The sequence below is a fragment of the Ammodytes marinus genome (genome assembly GCF_949987685.1).
Source record: "Ammodytes marinus genome assembly, chromosome: 23".
NCBI lineage: Eukaryota > Metazoa > Chordata > Actinopteri > Uranoscopiformes > Ammodytidae > Ammodytes > Ammodytes marinus.
The window spans coordinates 16,566,979-16,576,976 of NC_137227.1; the positions used below are offsets into that span (position 1 = coordinate 16,566,979).

General features: G+C 38.4%; 1 protein-coding gene across 1 annotated transcript in view; it reads right to left on the reverse strand.

Annotated features, from left to right (window-relative positions):
- Nucleotides 1-5,098, reverse strand: part of leap2 (liver-expressed antimicrobial peptide 2) — a 5,285-nt gene extending 187 nt beyond the window's left edge. The window contains exons 1-3 of the mRNA XM_080051751.1: nucleotides 4,986-5,098; nucleotides 2,840-3,024; nucleotides 1-1,759 (exon numbers count right to left, since the gene is read on the reverse strand). The exon at nucleotides 1-1,759 is cut by the window's left edge and continues 187 nt beyond it. Of these exons, the coding sequence (XP_079907877.1) occupies nucleotides 1,711-1,759; nucleotides 2,840-3,024; nucleotides 4,986-5,063 (312 nt within the window). The 5' untranslated portion in view covers nucleotides 5,064-5,098 and the 3' untranslated portion in view covers nucleotides 1-1,710. The remainder of the gene's footprint in view (nucleotides 1,760-2,839; nucleotides 3,025-4,985) is intronic.
- Nucleotides 5,099-9,998: the final 4,900 nt, after the last annotated feature.

Genomic DNA, 9,998 nt, shown 5'->3' on the forward strand with positions numbered 1-9,998 from the left:
TGTTGTTACTGGGTGAGCGTACCCATGACAAAGGGCAGGCATTAAGAAAAACTATATAAAAATAGCATTCTTTGCACTGATGGTCTTGTTTATGATCATCAGAGGGAAAATTAGATTGTTTCAGAAATATTTAAAAGTTCCCTCGGAGCACCTTTACTAAGTGGTTAATAATTCTGAACTTCGGCATTGAAAGTTTTGCCATAACATAAGAAACTGTCTAATTAAATGTATAACGTTCAAAATAATTATACATATATTTTAATAAGTAGAAATGTTGAATGTGCTCAAGCACTGCATCAATATTTGGTAACCTATGCTCCTTTTCAATTCCCATTTCTTGCATATTTTCTACCACATGAATCTCTTCTCAAATGACCTTTTCCCTACTTGGCTTTATCAGTCGTTTACCAAATAATTCCTCTTGGGAAAACTACCCGTATGTGTTTCCAAGGTGCAAATTGTATCACTGGAATGATAGGACTTTCTATCCACGTGGGACGGTGGTGATAACTTATCAAGCATGACACAGACAGGGATGAGGAAAATACTGTATGTGAAGGTCGGGAGCATTTTAAACAGCTCGACAATGACCCTAGTTCCAGCCATCGTTATCGGGCATAAGAACAATACAACAGATTAAGAGCCTTGCTGCTTAAATAACAAAACATTTCTTATACTCTCATTAAAGGAATACTTCACCCATACAGAACCGGCGTTCTATCATTATATAATTGCAATTATAATATAATGAATTAGGTTTTTCTTCCCTCAATCTTCCCTCAGTCTTCCCTTGGCCCAGCTGTCCTGTTAATCCCAACCCTACATTTTTACTAGTGTGATGTCACACTAGTAAAATGTAGGGTAAGACAGTGAGACCATAAAACACTCTTTCTGCCTTTTCTCAGGCTAGGATGAACCAATTTCAAAAATGTTTGCACATTTATACTACATAGGATCTCAGAGTTCAATACACCTTCATATTCCCACCGGTGAAATAGGTCTTTAAATCGACATATTTTTTTGCTTAGACATTAACTGTTCCCCATAAACTTGGGTTCCCTTCAAACACATTTTCCATTTAAAAATTCCAGACTTTTTCAGACTCAGATTTCCAGTATTCTCAGTTGATATTTCAGTCCATGTTTTGCATCCGAATAACAAATAGTAAGATGCTTGAAATAGCCTATACATCTGAAGCCAACCCTCACTTACATCAACCCATGACAATCACTATGCCAAAACTTAAAAACCAAGTCAAAACAAATGGTTAATTTTCGTCATAAGGGCAAAAATCTGGAATCAAAAACACTTTTCTATACTCTTTCCACACTCATCTAGACTTGGAAAATTACTCTAACTAACTTCCATACTTTTCCATACTGCTTAGGACACCTGAATACAACTTTTTCGTCAAGCCACGCAAGTCTAAACATATATCCCTTGGAGCACTGATTCCCCCATATTTCTTGGATATAACTTGCTGTAAAATGCATATAAAGTTCTAGATATAATCAGAAACATGTTGGCACATATAAATACAAAACCAATTTCAAACAAACAAAACAAAACGAAAAGCCTCCCAGTTAAAATAACCTTTCATAAGGAATATGGCGGCCGCACTCATGTAAACACGCAAGGATGTGTGTGTGTGTGTGTGTGTGTGTGTGTGTGTGTGTGTGTGTGTGTGTATATGTGTGCTTTCTGGGATCTCTAGTATTTTTCTGAAGGGGTGCGTTGGCCGGAGGAGCAGCGTCCCTCCCTATAGAAATGGAAAGAAAAGAATAAAGAAAGAAAAGTAAAAAAGTAAGTTAGAGGTTCATCACTTTTACACTATCTCTACGGTTTAGCAAATGGGATAAATTATTAGTTAAAATATATGTAGTAGCCAACTAGCCTAACATACTGAAAGTGTTTGCTAGTATGCTAACCTGCTCCTCTTGCTAGCAGTGCTATCAAGAATCTATGGTACTTTATTTAGCATGATGGCCACTTTCTTAAACAAAACTGAAAGAGCACATTACTTTCAAACTCAAAAATTAATTGCACTTTAAATCCTGTAATCCATAAAGTAAGAGGTTCTGTTTCAAGGTGACACTAGCCTAAGTGACTAGAACTCTGTTTTTTTCAGAAAAAACATACAATACAAATACAATACACAAAACAAACTATTCAAGACAAACACATACAGTACATACACAGGCTCTCACAATTCTCTCCAAAAATAGCAAACATGACAAAAACAAATAAATATGAGCTTTCTTGAACTTGAAAATGTATCTCGTAAATGACAGCTACCTAAATTTGCTTTTCATTTATTTATTTTTAGCTTTTAACTTCTTCTACAATTTGTCAAATACTAAATTAATAAATTTCAAGGATTTTTTCCCCCTATGATTTGGCTATATTGAACTTGTCTGTTACCTGTCAGAGTCGACACTATATAAAGTGGCTAGAACTCAAATCGCAATGCTGCAGCAATTTTTAGAAACAACCTAAATTTGCTTTTTATTTATTTATTTTGAGCTTTTAACTTCTTATACAATTCGTCGAACTGAGTAAAATTCAAGGATTTTTTCTATATTTAACTTGTCTGTTGTAATTATTTATTTTAAGTTCTGATAACTTAATCCCATTGGAGTTGTGAATTAAAACTTTTGAGTCGTACTAAATGAAAATATTTGAGGTGACTTAATAAACACTTTAAGTTGACTTATAATCAAAAGGTACATGTACCAGGTAATCATAATATTTAAGTTTTGAAAACATTTGACTTTTAAGTTCATCAACTCAAAATAAATTAAGGCAACTCATTGCCTTAATTGTTTTGAGTTCTGCTTACTTATTGGGGTTTACAGTTCTGCAAAGTCCGGTGGAGCATTCGTAGTTGTTCTGGCAGTAAGCGCCGAGCGGTTTGCTGTTCATGATTCTCCACAGCGGCGTCATGCGAGCTACCCGTCGCAGGGTGATGACATCACTCGATTCCGCCTTGGACTCGACCCGAGCGACCAACGGACCCGCACACACCTGGAGAAGGAACATAGACATTTACATAATTGAGAAAAAAATAGCAAAATACAGGTATGCGATATTAAGTGGCATTGATTTATAACATAAATAAAGTCAATGTAAGTAATATTCTGAATCAAAGTTGTAGGATACTACTTGGATGAAAGCAGATTTGAAGGCACATTAGGGCCATTCATTGTAGAATTATTATGTTTGAATAGACTAGATTTATACATAATGTTCATTAGAAGAAAACATATAAACAGTAAACTAGTACTTCTGGATTGGTGTCTCGGGAGGGGATGTGCGAAAAGACTAATTTCAATGCAGCCATTGAACAATACAGCAACTTAACTTGACTTAAGGGATCTAGTAATTACAGGTATTCATCATTAATTGCCGTTGAGTATTTCTTGGTTATTCACACAAGTCAATTCAAGTAATTTGCTGAATCAACTATGTGAAAACTGATTTGAAGGCATATTAGGGCCATTAGTTTTAGAATTATTGTGTTTTAATAGTTAGGGTCAGAGCCGGCCCAAGCCTTCAGGGGGCCCTAAGCGAAATATGATTAGGGGGCCCCTCTCCAATGTTAGTGCTGCTGAAACTATAGATCTTTGTTAAATATCATTCACACACCCAGTGTTTTCCGCTAGTGCCTCCACTGTGCGGCTGTGCGAAAATATTTGACAGGCGAGATTCAGAACCTCCTAGGGGGGTCCTAGGGGGTATGCCCCCCCGGGAGATTTTTTTAACCTTTTTAAAGTGAAATGCATGAATCTGGTGCACTTTGAGAGGAAAATTAAGAGGCTAAATCTGAGAAATTGTGTGAACAAATAATTTGGAGACACTGGGTCAGATGAATTAGAAGCTATTGAAGAAGGACACATGGATTTTCCATAAAAATATTAATATAGTAAGGCGTCCCCCTCCCGGGCCGGGCCCAGCAGCAGACCCGGATTCGATTCCCACCCGCGGTCGTTCTCTGCATGTCACTCCCCTCTCTGCCCCATTTCACCTCTGTCTCTGCACTATCAATAAAGCATAAAAATGCACAAAAAAAATCTTTAAAAAAGTATATATATATTAATATAAAATAAAATATTATGGAAGGTCCTCTGGGTTGGGCTTGGAGCTCTTTTTCTTTTACGGGACATATTTCTCTGTAATATAGTGAATGCATTTAAATGCAGTGTGAGGAACTAAGCAGAAGAACTCTGTTGTCCAGCTACTGTATCTTTTTTTCCACAGACAAGGCTGAAATAGGCTATAGACTATACACAGTGCATGGGCAACTGAGGATTTCCTCCCAGATAAAGTGATTACATTTTTAGGCTATTAATTATCTAGACCAAAACATTTTATTCCTTTTTTTGTATGATAACTCACATTTGCACAATATGATGTTAATATCAAACACACAAACTAAAAAAAAAAAAAAAAAAAAAAAAAATTTTTTTTTGGAGGGGGCCCCCCAGGCAGTCGGGGGCCCTAAGCGGCCGCTTAGTTCGCTTATGCCTCGGGCCGGCTCTTAGGGTTAGCGTTACCACTGAATACATTTAGTTACACACACAGCAAGTTACCTATCCCACTTCACTGTAAAACAAGTAACAGGCAGTACAAATCTACATCTGAAAATGTATAAAGTTTAGGTAAGAAGACCTCGTTTTGAGCTTATGGCTTTAAAAATACGTTCCGGATCTTAAACTTTAACCTGTATTAACCTAATTAATATGTTATACAATGTAGAGCATTTGATCCTAATATTTAAAACATTCAAAGATAAGACATAACATAATAAATGTTTTGATTTAACACAACCATCTATCCAGCTTTCTTTAGCATAACTAGTTCAAAAGTTAGTTTTGAAAGTGTGAAGTGAATCAAAGGATAGACAAAATCACACACACACACACACACACACACACACACACACACACACACACACAAACTACATACACTCCAGACAGTCCACATACCTGCTGAGTCAGCACAAGCAGCACAATGCAAAGTGCCACCGCCGCCTTCCGTTGGGTGTAGAAAACTTTCTCCTGCATCTTTAGACCTTATCACAGAGTTCAACGTCTTCAATTGTTGATATTTAGTGACCAGCAACTCTTCAGAAGTCTTGAGTAAATTTGATTTGGACCGCTTGGGTTCCTTAATGATCCTCTTGGCACTTTTTGAAGATTTCAAAAAGCAGTTCAGTCAACTCTTCCTAGACAAATTTCAGTCCAAGTATCGAGAATTGGAGTCGGGTGTTCTCATTCGTTGCAGACATACACTGGTTGTAGAGTGTGTCAAAGTCTTTTTAAATCAGCTTGAGTCAGCGAAGTCGCAATGTGGCACCCTAACCTTCTCCTTTATATAGATAGGCTATGAGAGAGAGGTAGGGTATGAGTGAGAGGGAGAGAGAAAGAGAGAGGGAGGGAGTGAGGGAGATTGGGAGAGAGAGGGAGAGAGGCAGATAGAGAGAGAGAAAGAGAGGGAGAGATAGGGAGGGAGAGAGAGAGAGAAAGAGGGAGGGAGAGAGAGAGAGAGAGGGAAGCAGAGATAAAAAGGGAGAGTCACAGTCCAAGCTGTGTCCTCCAACCCCTAACCTTATCTTTTTTTTTTGGTCTATATATTACGTGCTCTGCAAACTCTTTTTCGTCACACAATATACCCTAAACTTTAAACCTGTTTCTACACTGCAATTTAAACATTTCTAAAACATATTATTTAAAAAAAAAGGTATGTTATTTTTATGCTTCTAAACCTTATCTGCGCTCCACCCTTTTTCCTTAATTTTCTTTTGGTTGTGCAAATATGACATTGAGAACTATTCCTACACCTTCGTGTGTCGGAGTAAAAGTGACTATTTTTATTTCCTGTTCAATTAAATTAGTACAGACATGTAGGATATCAATATAATTTGCAGACCGAAACCTTTTATAAATACTAAGTCAAAAAAGTATTAGTAATGAACTGCTATGAATTTTATTTTATTTTAACTTTAAACTAAAAAACCTTTCATTTTGAGGCCGTGCACAGACACACAAATCAAATCAGTTTTATTTGTATAGCCCAAAATCACAAATACATTTGTCTCAGTGGGCTTTACATTTCATACAATATGATATATGATACAATATGATACAATATGACACCCTGCCCTTACACCCTTAGCTCAGCTGAGAAAAAACTCCCAGTAAAAACCCTTTACCGGGAATAAAAAAAATTGAAGAAATCTCAGGGAGACACACACTTTCTCTCTCTCTCTCACTCTCTCTCTCTCTCTCTCTCTCTCTCTCTCTCTTCCTCTTTATCTCTCTCTCTCTCTCACTCTCCCTTACTTCATTTTTCACACAAACCTACAGATAACGTGACCACAGTCAGACCAGACATCTCACACACACGTGATTGTGGCAAAAAAAAGCAATGGCAACAGAGAGAGAGGTACAAGGTGTTTTAAAAAAAGGCTCAAAGAAGCAGAGTTCAAAAATGTGTGTGTGTGTGTGTGTGTGTGTGTGTGTGTGTGTGTGTGTGTGTGTGTGTGTGTGTGTGTGTGTGTGTGTGTGTGTGTGTGTGTGTGTGTGTGTGTGTGTGTGTGTGTGTGTGTGTGTGCGTGTGTGAATGAACTTGCAATATGATAAGGCTTTTTGACATTCTGCAGAGTCCATGTGTATCACTGTCTATCTCTCATTATTAGTTGCACCCAAACCAGCTGAAATATACATAGGAATGCAGCAAGTGTGGCTTAAGCAAGCAGGTTCAAAGTACACATGACCCCGGCACGTGACGTGACATAACGCATGTCTGTATGTGAGCTCCATAATCCATGAAAAAAAAATGTATAGCTATTATTTCTAGTGCTTGTTTTGACTTGGTATTTTGTAAATGTTGTGGTCTGTAAAATACTTTTTATTGATGTTTGTCATGTTAGTAGGCTACTAGTTTAATTTAACAGGAGCTAAAAATACTTAATTATAGCCTCAAATGACGTGTGGGATAGTTCTCATAACTCACTTTCTGAGTAAGTGTTTATTTAAGTGTTGGTTTTGGCAACCTTTTATCATTCTGGGCAAACAGGAGATAACTGTGAGTTGAAGAAACTTTAAATAGAAAAGTAAATCACACTAACGTGCGGTACGTGGGCATTAGAATAAGTATGAAAACCTAAATGTGACTTTTGTTATTATTATTATTTTTACATAATACTGTTTCAGGGGGATTGCCTTGAGTTCATTTTCAGTTGGTGATAATTAAAAAAAAAAAAACTTCTCTTCAACTGGGTTAGTCAAACAAAGGTGCGAGTGCCAACATTTTTATCGGGCATTAACCTTGGATGGTAACTTAATTTGCAGGTTGTTCAATGTGCTTTCCGGGAATACATGAATAAGGAGATTTGCAGCTCATTCGACGATAGGTCAATAGCTAAAAGCAATGTCGAGGGCAATTCAGACAAGCCTGGAAGAGACAAGGATGTTTTAAGTTAATAGTTAATATACTGTAGATAGAGTCTGGCTTATATGTTAAAGGTGCTCCAAGGAACTTTCAGTTTGTGTTCATTCTTGCACCCCCTTTGGACAAAAGTGGTAGTGTTTTTACTACGCCAGCTGTTGTTCCTGGGTGAGCGTACCATGACAAAGGCATTAAGAAAAACTATATAAAAATAGCATTCTTTGTCTCGTTTGCTGTTACATGTAATTTATGATCATCAGAGAAAAATTTGAAATATTTAAAAGTTCCTCGTAGGACCTTTTAAAGACAGTCTCACAATAAGAGTATGTCCAAAAACTCACTAAAAAGATTGATTTAGTCAAGAATCACCAATGGATGGTTTTCGGAAAATTCCTGTAAAGTTGTTCCATCATTGAAATGCCCCAGAGGAGCATGAGACTTACAGGAACCCCTAACATTAAACCCAGAACATCTGCATCATATATTATCACAAGGGATGACTCATCAGATTGTGAGTCAAGCTGCAAAGATAAGACTTAGGTGGTTTGTGCTAATTTGGGACAGATGCAAAGTGTTGGGGATAATGTAACTGGTTTAATATTTTGAAGCGACAATTGTGAGAACATGTCGGAAAAATCAGTCTTATCCAGCATCCTCAGAAACCCAAATTAAAGTATTCAAAATATTAAGCTTCTTTATTAGTCAATGGTTACATTGACATTTGTCTTTCCGCACATCCACTTTCAAGTTACCAGACTTTGGAGGACGTCAGAGTGCAGGGTCAGTCATAGTAGAGGGCCCCTGTGTCTTGCTCAAGGACAGAGATAGTGGGCACTTTAGATGTAATAGCAGCCACCACTAGTTTTACTACTAACACCCTCCTGTCCGGTGCCGGGGATCAAACCAGAGACCTCATGGTTACTGGTCGACCACCTTCCTGGTCGGCCACCTTTCCTCTAGACCTTACCACCCATTATTATAAAGCTCTAAGCGCTTAAGAAATTATAAATATGCAAAATATGTCTTAATATTGATTCAAATGATTGTAGATTGACGATTGATATGACTACTATTATTGCTAATGATTTTAAGACATAAGATTTCTAAAGACTATTAGGATGCTGCTAAATGGATTGTGGTTTTGTTTCGTCAGTGGTATGACAATGAATCATCTTAACCTATCTCACCAATGATGAAAAGGGGACATTTTACCAAGCAGATCTCTCAAAACATGGTGTTCTTTTTTGGAATTTTCGGAGCAAAAGTTGCAGACTTTTCGGAACCCTCTCACTGCCAGTTTTCCATTTCTAGCACATGCAGTCAAACCCTGTCGGACGGTCCATCCAGTGTAGGCTCACATCTGAACTTTAAACTTTAATTTCCATGAAGTAAGACCTTAGAGGGCATAATTCCCACTGGACAAACGGATCGAAGTCAGGTCAAAGTCACAGACCTCATCTGACCAGTTTCCTATCCTCATATGGACTGAGCTTGGTGAGGGAAAGTTCACAGAAAGGGGTTACCATGAAAAGCCCTATATACTATAAAGGTGGCTTTGAATCAATGCCAATCATTCAAAGGGAGAATGTGTAGTTAAAGGTGAAGTAAGCAAAGGTCAGTTTAGCTAACTTCCTGTCACTGACTGCAGTTAGCAGTCCCCTCCCTCGTCCCAACGTCACCACATTAATGCACTGCGGTCTTCAAGCAGCGAGTTATCTAGCATCATCTCAGATCCATAAGTGTGATAAAACATGATAAAAATCATCAAAACGGACATTGGGAAGGATTTTTACCTGCTCCGCCATTGTAGGCGCATAAACATTCATCCATTCACTCCCATACATCACTAACACACACATGCAGTTGTACAGAAGGGGGACATCGCGCAGGGTCTGCAGCGGTGCCGCGCCCCTGGAGCAGTTTGGGGTTAAGTGTCTTGCTAAAGGACACAATGGTAGAGATGGTGGGCACCGTAGATGAAATATCAGCCACCACTAGTTTTACTATTAACACCATCCTGTCCGGTGCTGGGGATCCAACCAGAGACCTCATGGTTACTGGGAGGAACCAGAGACCTCATTGTTACTGGGAGGAGGAACCAGAGACCTCATGGTTACTGGGAGGAACCAGAGAACTCATAGTTACTGGGACGAGGAACCAGAGTCCTCATGCTTACTGGGAGGAACCAGAGACCTCATGGTTACTGGGGGGAACCAGAGACCTTATGGTTACTGAGAGGAACCAGAGACCTCATGGTTACTGAGAGGCCCTTCTTTCTCTAGGACATCCTACCACCACCAAAGGGAGAATGTATTGTTAGTTGGGGCAAAGGTGAAATGCCCAAAGTCCAGAGGGTTAGTGTGAAATGTCTTCTGACTCGATGGTGATCTACTGTAGAACAAGCTACTTCACTAGCCAGTGAGTTAACAAAACAGGTAGCCCACTTGCTACCGGAACAATAAGTTAAAGTTTACTCAAAAGACATATTTGTACCATTGCCTCCTTTCTCAAAACTGTTGGCAAACCATACATGTTATGTGGATCAGGCT